Consider the following 12834-nt stretch of genomic DNA (forward strand, 5'->3'; position numbering starts at 1 on the left):
AGTATGGCACCATATGGAGCTAGATGTCAACACATCCCGTATGGATGGAGATGTGATAGGAATCATGTGGCACCACCTGACGGTGCTGAAAAGCTATGACTGGGAAAAGGTTTCCAGATCCAGTCTGGCATCTAAAGGATATTCATAAGGTGAGGAAACCCCAGGAAAAAGTAGTTATCAAATAAATATGTTTTGATGGTTTCACAAATTATCACCCATGTTGGATGAAGAGATAATTGTCTATTGATAGTGCTGTCTCTCTTTGTGCCTTTTGATCCTATTGCTCATAGGGCACTTATTAGTTTCTTAAGGAGCCAGACCCTCCCATCTCTGACCCAAAGCCAAGTGTTGTTACAACAGAGAGTGCTCCAAGTAGGCCCAAGAGTTGAAGTCTTGCACTACTCTCTATGAGGTGATCCCACCATGCATGCTCTTTACAGCGCTGCTGGTATATCAGATAGAAAAGTTGGCTTATACGCATCAGTATGCAGCAGACACTCCGCTCTGCTGAAGAGTATCAACTATTCAGGGAACAAAAAAAAATGAAAGCTTTGTCTGAAATGGGACTGGATACAAGTATGGTCAGCACCAGATCAGTATACTAAAACCACATTTCTATGTCTGCACCTGTTGGATCAGACACTCAAGGATTCAGCAAATCCATCATCAGCATTTAACTAGTGGAAAAGCTCAAGTATTAGGATTAGGATAAAGGCAGCCCGCACTGACATTCATTTTACAGTGACAGAAAGAAAATATGGTTTAAAATTACACAAACAAGTTTCCTATGTGCATGTTTCTCTTGTGTCTTTCCATTTGAGAAAATAAGTGAAACAAAATTCATTTCACAGTTATGTTTATTTGTCGAACTGGAATATGTTAATTTGTGTACCTCGAGAAGAAAGCCATGTGCAGAATCTTCCTGTATTTACAACAAATTCAAGACTCTTCACTAGTCTTATCTAAGCAGCCGACTTGTCTATTGATTTTATCTCATGCACAAATGTCATGTTATTTCCTTAATTTCCTATGTACTTCTTATTATAATTATGCTTGAAAGTAGGTGTTCCTAAATGTTTCTTATTTGATGTGTGATATTTTCTTGAACAACCATTAGTTTATGTGTGAGTAACTTTATCAATACAGCTTTATAAGATCAGATCTTAGGGCCTCATTACAACATTGGCGGGCGGCAACCGCCTCCCACCAAGTTGTAACCGCCGTGCGGCCGCCAATACAGCCGCACTCCCACGGTGCCCAATTTGACATCTCCCGCCGGCCCAGCGGGGATGTGGGCCGCGACATGGGAGCTGGCTCCAAATGGAGCCAGCGGTGTTGCGGCCGTGCGACGCGTGCAGTTGCACCCGTCGCGCTTTTCACTGAGCAGACAGTGAAAAGCCGCATGGGGCCCTGTCAGGGGGCCCCTGCACTGCCCATGCCTTGGCATGGGCAGTGCAGGGGCCCCCAGGGGCACCACTACTCCCCGCACTGCCAGTCTTTTCCTGGCGGTTCAAACCGCCAGGAAAAGGCTGGCGGTAGGAGGACTCGTAATCCCCTGCTAGCAGCGCTGCCCTGGCGGATTACTACCGCCGGGGCCATTGTGGCGGGAAGTAATGACCAGGAAAGCACCGCCAGCCTGTTGGCGGTACTTCCGTCATTTCAGCCCTGGCAGTCCTGTACCGCCAGGGTTGAAATGAGTGTGTGTGAGTGTGTGAGTGTGTGTGTGAAGATGCGCCAGATCACTTTTTTCTTTTAAGCTGAGCAGTCTCTACGTCAATCAGCTTGTTGATTCATAGTTAGATTTTCCTTGACTCCCGAAATGAGCAGATTTAGGTCAGTCATCTTGTTGAACTATAATTTGGTTCTGGCTACTTACTTGACCTTATGTTGATTTCTCTCGCAATTTGCATTATTTGATACATTATTGATGCTGATTTGAATATAAATTTGACCAACTACTTTTTGCATTCTGTCATGATTTTTAAATTTGAGTAAACAGCTATGTTTTACAACGCTAAGACGCACTTGATGATATATATATATATATATATATATATATACACACATATATATGCACACACCCACACGCAAACACACACACAATTAAGAAACACACTACTAAATAAAAGTCTTGATGCTGATAGGGCACTACTGCCCTTTCTAGGTACAATAATCAAACTTGTTTAACCTGTGATACTTGGGCTTATCTCAGATGTCTACTCATCAATAGTACCATTACCAATGATTGACGAGTGGCATGGGGATCTGTGCTGCTGAAACTTCTAGGTCATTGATGGTCCTGAATCCAGGCCCAGAAACATTATCAGACATATTTAGTTCTACGTTCTTTAGAAACTCCAAATGGAGCCAAGAGATCAGATGATGTATCACTTGTCAATCAGAGAATTTAGGCCCGTATATTGATATGCGTTATTACGACACAATCACCAAGAAGCATGCATGTTATCTTATGTCTCCACAGATGCAAGGTGTACCCTGTCTATTACATTTCTCTGTTGTTTCTTTTCTCACTACTATGATTCATTCTTCTAATTCGACCATTATTTGTTACTGCAACTATACTATGTACTGTCCAATGTTAAATGTGCTACACTGTATTACATACAAGAGAATCTGCTTTTGCTATTAATTTTTTTGTACCCACTACATACCTCAGGGAAAGTATTGACTGTAATGGCATGATGTGGATTTAAAAATAAAAAGATCCTACAAAGATGTTCGTTTATCAAAATTGAAAAATATCATTTTTAACAAAACAAAAACAAGAAAACAGGCGACTGATGTGCAGGTAAGTACAAATCTTATACATTTATTTAGTAGGCCACAAAAATAGCAGGAGCTCCTACTGGCAGCCAGTAGCCGTGGTGTTAACTCCAATTGTCTACTAGCATTCTGAGATCCAGAAGATTACATTCTGCTAACCACATTCTATACCAGTACAGATGTGCCATGCATTATATAAGTGGAGGAAAACAGGAGAAACTACTACAATCTGTTTTAAAGCACAATTTGTAAAACAGAATTTTTTTTAACAGTTAAGCAATTAGTAAAACATCTGTCTTGCTATCAACTGTTGGGATATAATGGTCATTTTTAGTAGGTGGAAAGGCAAAGGTTACACTTGAGAGTGCCGAGTTAGTTGTGTCTTTCACAGAATTTCTCAGAGCTCTGTCTTCTTTCTTAACTTACACAATTAGCATTCAATTGTCCTATGAATTTGGGTCCAGTGGTCTACAGTGTAGGTAACAGGGATACTGTGTTTGACCTTCATCATGAATCAGAAATTGATTCTCAGAGAAGAGAGTGACTATCAAGAATGTAAAGGTTATGTTATCCAACTGGCTTGTCTTAATGGTGAGCACAGCATGTCCTCTGGTTTGTCAGTCAACAGATGTATCCATACTATCTGATTAGGAAAACTGATGCAGCCACAACCAAGACCTCAAGACCTGCAGAGGAAGCTGACATTTTCAAGGGGATTTTGACAGCAGACTTTTCACAGGTTAATGAACCTGTTAAATTAGCACATAATTTTTAAAATCATATTTGATAACTGTATCTTCTAATGTCAAAACTGCACAGGTTGATGTTGGTATCAACAATAGTGTCAATTTGCTATATGGCAAATCGGTATATCTAGCCTCACCCAAGAAGGTCAATCATTACATCAAAATGAAACCAAAAAAAAACCTGTTAGGATGACACATAAGCTTGAATAAACTGAGCAGCTTATCATTATAAAGTCGATTTTGGACTGGTTAACAGTCCATCAGCCTACTGCAATAAAATGTACTTGTGCCAACTTGAAATCAGTCAGTAGTCAAATGCCATTCTATAACCCTAGATTTGCCAACTCAACAGTTTTTATATTAGATATAAACATTTATGCTCAGCTGAATATTGCCGCCTCATTCCAAGGAGGACCCTGTGCCTTACATTGGTAGACTTGTGGCTATAGGAACTGTCGCATAGAACGCAGATTTAGAGAAGATAAACCATCAAAAACACTGGTAGTATACAGGCAAAGTGTCAATTACAAATTACTGAGCCCAGGGTCTATCTATTACTTTCTTCTTCTTGGCTGAGTTTTCGACTTGCTAATTTGCCAGTGATTTGTGATCGTTTATGTTGCATTAATTACAGGTGATTCAATTTTATCTAACTTTATGGATGTTATATTTTAGGTTGTAAAGCAAGTCCCAATTGCATTAAAATAGTTTTCAGTCTAGAATGAGGTAGGCTTAACAAATGCAAACAAATAAATAACACAGGCAAGCCTGCAAATGATCAAAATGCATTAAACCAAAGATCAACATATAATACATTTATGCTTTACCTGTGGTGTCCAGGAAATAGTGAATGGCACTGGAAAGTCTACTATGCAATCAGGTGGTTCTACAGGGTACTGCAAAAAAGCAATCAACTTATTCTGAGGACTCACTACCAAACATAGTAAAGACATGAATGAACACCGAAAATATTTACTTGTCAAACACAATTATGTGATTAACTACATTTTTATCAACTAAAGATAAGCAACATTAAACTGCAAATTAAGGTACATTGTAATACCTCATATGGCATTTTTTAAATTCGTGTAATTTACACATGCAGTATTAACATGCAACCTCTATTTTTTAAAGAAATTTCTGCAACTAAAATACAACATTTTTCAAGATGAATAGAGATATTTAATTTACCTCGTCATGATTCTATTACGGCGACCGTAAAATAAATAAAAAAACAACACATACTTTTTATTGCAGCCCCCGCCCCCACCCCACTTCTTCTGGTCTCATTTGCTGGTTCTAAATATCTGTGCACTATGAAACTTTTGAGCAGCGGTCTAATGTCTGTGCTTTGCCTCTAATACATATACTCTGCTCTGGCTTTAATTAATTGTTTTATTTATCTTTCTATTAAGCCCACGATAGATGGCGCAGAAAATGCACCAGTGACATGAAAGTTAAATGTCACATTCAGGTTCCCACCCACCCATTTGTATGAAAAAAAATGTGTATTCAAACAGCAACACTGCTCTTGCCGGGCTGCAGGGTAAACGTACTGCAGTGATCTGTGGCAAGGAAAAAAGCCTTTGCTATGTAGGAAAACCTACTTTTATAAATTACCCTAGTCACTCCTAAAGGTTGGCTCGTAAGCCGCTAAGGACAGGATGTTCATTAAATAAGAATGCGGGCAATATTAAATAGAGGCATAGTTAACAGTTGCAAAAAGCTTTTTTCACTGCGTAAATAAACCTGCATTTTTAAGAATAGGCCTAGATAGGAATAAAACCGTTTTTTCAAGCTGGACTTCAGAAAATGTTACAATGATGAAGAACCGTTCTTTTTTTACTTAGTTTTAAAACTCTAATTCAAAGGTGGAAGCAGTGTTTTGTTACCTTAGTACACAAGTAACTTTATAACAGTACACTTTGTGCTGCCTAAGAAAAAACTGATTTAGAACTCATTTTCCTCGCAGCCTTGCCCCAGAGCCTGCCACTTGTGCCATTCCGCGAAACACTCAAACTTGAGGTGTTACAAACCACACATGGTAAGAGAAGCAGTTCCAGCAGAAAGAGAAACAGCCGATCAACAACTGTGTGCAAAGAGCTAGAAAGCAGGAAGCCACCTGGCATGGGCATCTGCAAAGATGCAGGCAGAAGCTTGATATCACACAAAGAATGATAGAAGGTGGTGGGGGGGGAGGGGTTAGTCCCTGGCGGACAACATGGCCAGATAGATGCGGTCATGCAGAGCTCTGGCTGGGCCCAAAATCTTCCCTGGCCCACATCGATCTCCAACACCTGGCTAATCCTGTACCCCACAGCCAATGCCCCGACAAAGAGCGCTGCTGAGGTGAAGTAGCCAGTACCCCAGAAGTTTCCGACAGCTTGAGGTGCGCTTGTGGTAGACTCTGCAGCTGCCCTGCCATCGGACTTCTAACGCAGACGCTGCATAGGCTGTTGTGCATGGAGTGCTTGTCCGGCAGTGGCTGAGAGCCAGGCCTCTGGGGGAGATGGTGTGTGTGTGGTATCAGCGGGTGCTGGGCACTGGCCGGCATATACCCTGGAGCGGTGCACTTGGTGCTGCCCATTGTGGAGCTGTGTGGAGCTGTGCCATGGGGGGGTGGGGACGCTAAATGCACTAGACACAGGCTCTGCTCGGGGAGAGTGTTCCACAAGGAGGCTGTGCTCCCCCTAAACCCCCCGGTGATCTGACAGTGGTCCCTCTTGATGCTCCGTGGGACTTGGAGTGCTGTGTCCACAGTCTGAGGACCTGAATTCTGGGATAGCTCCTGGTGGTGGAAGGTACTGCGAATGGTCCTGTCCATGGGGGCAGCACAGATGATGCACAAGTCCATTGCATGATGCTTCAAAACTGCTGCTATGGAGGAAGTGGGATTGTTGGGGGCGCCCCCATTCTTCGCTGCCATTCACCCCTTGGACCCTAGAGGTTCATGCTGCTGCTTGACCAGGGTGATCCCTGATAGTGCTGGACTTGTCCATGTCCTACTGTGCGAGACACGGCTGAGCTGTGCTTTGTTGAACTAATTATGGGAAAGTGGTAGTGGAGTGAGGAGGACCTATTTGGCCTGCTCATTGGCACTCCCGATTGCCTGCAGATTTTGACTTGGAGGACTGCGAGGTGAGTTGTGTCTTGCATTTGGTACACTGCCCTGTGAATACCTCTGACCGCTGATGGTGGGGGCCAGAAAGGGGGGGGTGTCTCAGCCATGCTGCAGCCGCAGCGGTGCTCAGAAAAGGACAATTGATTACTGCCCACCTGCCACTTTCCACAAGTACTTGCCTGTCTTGCTGGGGCCCTTGTAAGGTTGATACTGTGTCTGCGCCCTCCTCAAAATGGCCGAGGACAAAGATCCAAAACCAACCCACCAGGGTAAAATTGATAAGTATACAAAGGCGGTCGAGCCCCCCCTGGGGTGGGTACGGCATAGCCCCTGCCAGATAACGCAGCAATCTTAGCTGCAATTCAGCAGCCCAGAACAGCCCTGGAATCTAGGATTGGTGAAGTCCACTCAGAGGTGTAGCTTTTGAGGCAAGACCTTTGGAAAGTGGTGGACCGTGTAATGGCCGCAGAGGACAGCGTATCCCATTTGGAAGCCACTACGCACTCCCGGGAAAAGGACCAGACGGAAGTGAGAGCCATTAATAAAGACTTGCTGTGGAGGGTTGATGCTGCGGAGAACCAGGTGAAGCACAATAACCAGAGATTGGTGGGCTTCCTAGAGGGACTTCTAACATGGTAGACTTCTTGAGACAGTGGCTCCGATCCACCTTCAGGGCTGCTAGCTTTTCCAATTGCTTGGGTACTGAACTAGCCCACAGAGCGCTTGCTGCCCAACTGCTGCCTGGTAACCCCACACGTGTGATAATAGCACAATTGTTGAACTCTCAAAACTGAGAAGTAATACTTAGGGAGGTGAGGCAGATGGGTGTGATCAAGTTTGAATCCTCCACAGTCATGCTGTTTCCTGATTGCTCCCAAGAGGTACAGAAACAAAGAAGGACATTCAATGCAGTGAAAGCCAAACTCTGGTCCATGTAGCTACAGTACATGTTGCTCTTCCCTTCCAAGCTAAAGGTGCTATTCAAGGACAAACCCACTTTTTCTATATTCTGGAGGAAGTTTGGAGCTGGCTTAAGGAACGGTCTCAACGCTGGTCTTCACAGGGGTTGCCAAAACACCCAGCTGAAAGGGGCGACGTGGGGGCCAGACACAAACTCTGGTCCTCAAAGCAAAAATGCAGGAACCGAGCTGGAGAAAATGGAGGCAAATCCTGAGGGTGGGCAGATGGAAGTCGAATGGTGGGAGAGAAATTTGTTGGACTCAGCGGGGGAGCTGAAGGGAGGGGGGCACCCTTCCCTGGCTGAAGGCGATGATGGGACTACTCAGCCAATAACTGCGGATGAACTGGCCCGCAGCTCCACCAGAGTGACATCTAACTCTGAACTGATGCACAATGGGGTTTGATTAAGCTCCCTGAGGAGTTTGGGTTTGACCTCCCCCACAGAATGTTGCTGTGAGAAGTGTGGATGTGGCCGGTGTCAGATGTCTTCTTCCCTCTTCCCCCCATCAGCCTTGGTACGAGCTAGGTGTTAGTTGTGTGTGTGGCACATCAAGTGTCTTGTGTTGAGGGAGAGATGGTGGAACATGTGCTTGGTGTGGGTAAGCTTCCCTGTTTGTTTCCTGTCCTGAGAAGCTGGTTGACTGTGGGAATGTGTGGCGCACCTTTCACCTTATTTGAAATTTTGTGCTAATTGTTGGGACTGTGAAGGGGGGAGCGGGAGGGGGAGGGGGACGGGAAGGTGAGTGGGTGCACAGACCTCTCAAGCTCTGCCTGCAAGGTAGTTGTCTTTTTTGACATAAGGGTTTATACACATGGGGAGGGAGTGGGTGGTATGGGGGATTTCAGTGGGTGTTCTGTTGAGTATTGTTTATTAGAAGTTGTGTTGATGTTGGAGAAGCGGAATAGGCTGCAGATGTGGTGCCGCAAGTGTTCAAGCCACTGGGAGTGGTTAGAAATGCTCCCGTGTGACACAGTCAAATATGTTGGGGGCCGCTGGCTGCTCCATTATTACCTGAAATGTTAATGGACTAGGTAACAAAGTAAAGAGAGGCCTGGTTGCAACTTTTATAACGCGATTAAAGCCTGATGTGGTCCTCCTCCAGGAGACCTACTTACTGGGGATACAGTGCCGTTTCCCTAGTCAAGAGGCTTACACCACACTGACCCATCGGGCTCTTGGGAAGTAGCAATCTTGGTCCGGAAGACGCCCCCTTTCCAGGTTCAGAAGACATGGCTAGATCTCCCTGGGAATTATGCCATAGTGCAGGGTCTCTGGGGAAAGACAGATGTCACGCTCACTAGTGTTTATTGCCCCCCCACCCCTGCAGCAGCCCACCCTAGACAAAGTAATGGCCATTTTGTTAGAAAAGGAATCCTGCCTCCACATTATGGAGGGGATTTTAATAATGTCAAGGACTCTGAAATGGACCGCTAGGGCTCCAACCCGGGATTACCCAGGGAGACGCCATTAGCCGGCTTAGCAAATATGTTGGGACTCTCTGATCTCTGGCGCCACCATTGCCGGGAGGAGAGAGGATACTCTTTTACTTCCCCCAGACGCAACACAAAGTGTTCTCTAGACTGGATTATATTTTTGCACAGGTGGGTGAAATAGTTAGGATTGAACGATCTGTATACCTGGCTAGGGGCTTGTTCAATCACTCCCCACTTTGGCTCTCTCTTGATAGGCGATCAGGAAGGAGGTTGAATGCATGGGAGCTGCGAGATGAGACAATCTCAAGGGAGCCGAATGTAGATACTGAACTGCACTTTACGGAAAACAAAGAGTCAGTCGAATCTGCGGTCACTCTCTGGGAGGCCTACAAGACAGTGCTCAGAGATTGAGAGCAAAATATAATTGAACATAAAAAGGAGAGAAAACTAGAGAGATGAAGGCCATAGAACGTCGACTGGTACGTGCGGAGGGTTTCCCGGGGGCACTACTGGCTCCCCAGATCCTTCGCAAGATCGAGCCTCTGCACACTGAATATCACGCATTGCCGCAAAACAAGGCGAGAACCAAGATTCTAGCTACACAACACCCCCTCTGTGGCACAGGGGATGAATGAATGAATGGTGAGATTTCTAGATTGCACGGCTACCTTAGGGAGTGTTACAGCACTAAATGGAAAGTGATAGGGTGCTAACAGACTCATTAAAGAGTAAAAAGCCAGGTCTTAAGTTGCTTTCTAAAAAGCCGTACATTGTCCATTTGGCATAACTCAGCAGGCATGCTATTCCATGCTTGAAGGCCGAAGAGGGAGAAGGATCTAACCCCAGTTTTTCTTTGTCTTACACTCTGAATTTTGTCATAATAGCCAAGGGATGAGTGCAGAGTTCTGAGGGGAAGGTAATATTGAATCCTGGAGGACAGATATCCTGGTCCAGACTGGCACAAAGCCCTATGCACGAAGATCAGGGTCTTAAACAAGATCCTTTTTTTAACAGGCAGCCAATGTAGCTTCTTCAGATGACTTTGGATAAGGCGGGTAAGCTCCTGGCATGGCTTGGTTGGGAGGAGGCTGAGGCTCGATGGATGAGCAGTATCGTGGGTAGCACTGGCGAACCCTACACTACTGATGAGAATATAGCTGAAGAGTTTGCGAGATTTTACGATGCCTTCTATAGTGCGCAACCTCTTGCAGAGACCCAGTGCATTGTGATCTATCTCGATGTGAATGCGCCAACCCTAACAGTGGAGACAGCTGGCCCTAGAAGAGGAAATCATACTCCATAAGATGAAGGTGGCTATAGCAAAGTTAGCCTCGGGGAGGACTCCTGGTCCTTATGGCCTCCCGGCTGAATTAAGATAAACGCTAGGCCCTTGGTCCCCTTATGCTCAACTTGGGGTCCGAGATGTGGGAGCATTGCCTCCTGAGGTTCTGCATGCTTCGATAGTGGAGATCCATTAACAAGGAAAGCCAGCGATGAGCTATGGTTCATATCACCCAATATCGCTACTTAATGTAGAGACTAAGATGTTGGCCACAGTGTTGGCTATGAGGCTCATTGGAGTTATATCCCCCGATTTACAGAGGTCAATTGGGATTCATGCCAAGGATCTCTAGTAGGTATAACGTCTGCAGGCTTCACAACTGGATGGTGGTTGTCCACCCTTGACAAGACCACATTTATTTCTCTCACTAGATGTCGAAAAGGCTTTGATGCCATACACTGGCCATTCCTGATGCGAACTCTGAAGAGATTTGTTTTTGGCCCCAAATTCCAAGCTTGGATAGCACTGCTACATCAGGAGCATATGGCAGCTGTGAAAGTTAATGGAGTCCGCTCTTCGGAGCTTCCTATAGAAAAGAGGACTTGACAGGGATGCGCTCTATTTCCCCTGCTATTTGCCCTAACCCTGGAGCCACTTGCTTGTATGGTCCATGATCATCCTGACATTAAGGGATTCTGAGCCACCAAAACTGTAAAGGGGATGAAAAGATTTCACTCTACATGGATGATATCCTCTTGTATGTTACCTGGCCGAAAGAGATGATCCCTAAGGTGTTCCAAGTTCTCAAAGGATATGGTGCCCACTCATTATACACCATAAACCGGATAAATCGATCTTGTACCCCACAGACGGAGAACTGGATCTGTCCTCCCTCCCTTGGAGACTACATACAGGGAGGGATTCCAATACCTTGGGATTTATGTAACCTCAGACTGAGAGCGATGTCTATAACAGAACCTAAGAAGGGTGCTAGCAGATTTCCACGTAGACTCGGACCACTGGAAGGCTTTACAATTAACAATAATGGGTAGAGCTGCCATGTTTAAAATGGTCACCCTACCTAAATTCCTGTATGTTCTGCAAAAAAACTATTATAAGATCCTAGACGTGATTTTCACCAGGATTGATGAAGAGGTTAGAAAATTGTTATGGAATAACGGGTATCACAGGGTGGCACTGAGGACACTACTGAGAAATCAATAGAATGGCGGTATTGCCCTCCCTGATATACGAGCTTACTACAGGATGGCTCACCTGACTGTCATTACCGACTGAGGATATGCAAACAGGTGTATGGGTGGGTGACTAGAATCGCCTGAGGGACACTGCTGCGGATGGGAGCAAGATTTAAGGAACTTGGGATGCTGAGGGAGTTTGGGGCTTGGGATCCCATTGGTATATCTAAACTTGGTGATCTCCTAGAGGATGGCAGCCTTGTACCCTTCCGCTCTTGTCAACGAGCCTCCCAACTTCACAATACATTATTTTTCAAAATATAAGCAGCTCAGTCATGCTTGGTGTGCAGAAGGTCTGAAACTTTCAGCCCTACCTGAATATGTGCCTCCGGGGGATAGGATACTTATGGGGGTGAATGAAGTAAAAGTGGTCTCCTACAACTATAAAACTATCAATAATAACATGCCTGACACCCTGAAGGCACTGAGGGGAAAACTGGAAAATTAAGTTGGGGAACTGGATGATACAAATTGGGACGCAACGTTAATACACACTAGGAAGGTGGCTATTAAATCTAGGCTGAGGCTTATTCAGTTGAAAATTCTCCACTGTGTCTATTATGACTGTGTCCACCTGCACAAGATCTCTGCTTGCGACGTAGAGGGTCCTTTTTGCCTACCCTTTGGGACTGGCCTATCATACACCCATATTGGCAAGCAATACTGAGCGAACTGGGTAAGACTGTGGCAGCATCCTTTCCAGTCAAGCCCTTGTAGGTTCTCCTTCCCATACCCACAGATGTGGACATCCCATGTGTCAAGCTCCTTTTCTGCAACCTGGGCCTGGTGTTGGCAAAGAGGGATGTAGCCAGATACTCGGCCGTCTCCGAGATAACTTCCTTACAAGAGTGGAGTGTGGGGATGGATTTATATATGGTGGCTGAGAAGGTCACTTATAAAAGCAGAGTGTCTGCATAAGTTCTATAAGATATGGGGCTGCTGGATAAAGTATTATAACACTGACTTGATGGATGATGGAATTGCGACCCCCAACTGGCCAGTCTTTATGTTCTGTACCTTGCACTCAATTGTATTTGTATGATTTCTTGTTGCCTGTCTGGCTGATATTCAGTCACCATCTGCAAAACTTGTGTATGCTGACACTGTGCTGCTGTTCTCCTGCTCCTGGTTTATTTTAATTGATGCGGGTGCAAGTTTGCGCACCTTTTGTTGTTTGTACAAAAAACAAAATACAATTATTTTAAAAAAACAGAAAAAAGAATGATGGAAGGTTTGATAACGGAATGAACC

The 12834-nt window shown here is 44.9% G+C and overlaps 1 protein-coding gene across 2 annotated transcripts in view; it reads right to left on the reverse strand.

Moving 5' to 3' along the window:
- The window catches only part of FANCL (FA complementation group L), a 304454-nt gene that overhangs the window by 176044 nt on the left and 115576 nt on the right, over nucleotides 1–12834 (reverse strand). For both annotated transcript variants that reach the window (XM_069234372.1, XM_069234373.1), the window contains exon 7: nucleotides 4358–4426. In XM_069234372.1, coding sequence (XP_069090473.1) covers nucleotides 4358–4426 — 69 coding nt within the window. The remainder of the gene's footprint in view (nucleotides 1–4357; nucleotides 4427–12834) is intronic.

Source organism: Pleurodeles waltl, chromosome 5 (assembly GCF_031143425.1).
Source record: "Pleurodeles waltl isolate 20211129_DDA chromosome 5, aPleWal1.hap1.20221129, whole genome shotgun sequence".
Lineage (NCBI taxonomy): Eukaryota > Metazoa > Chordata > Amphibia > Caudata > Salamandridae > Pleurodeles > Pleurodeles waltl.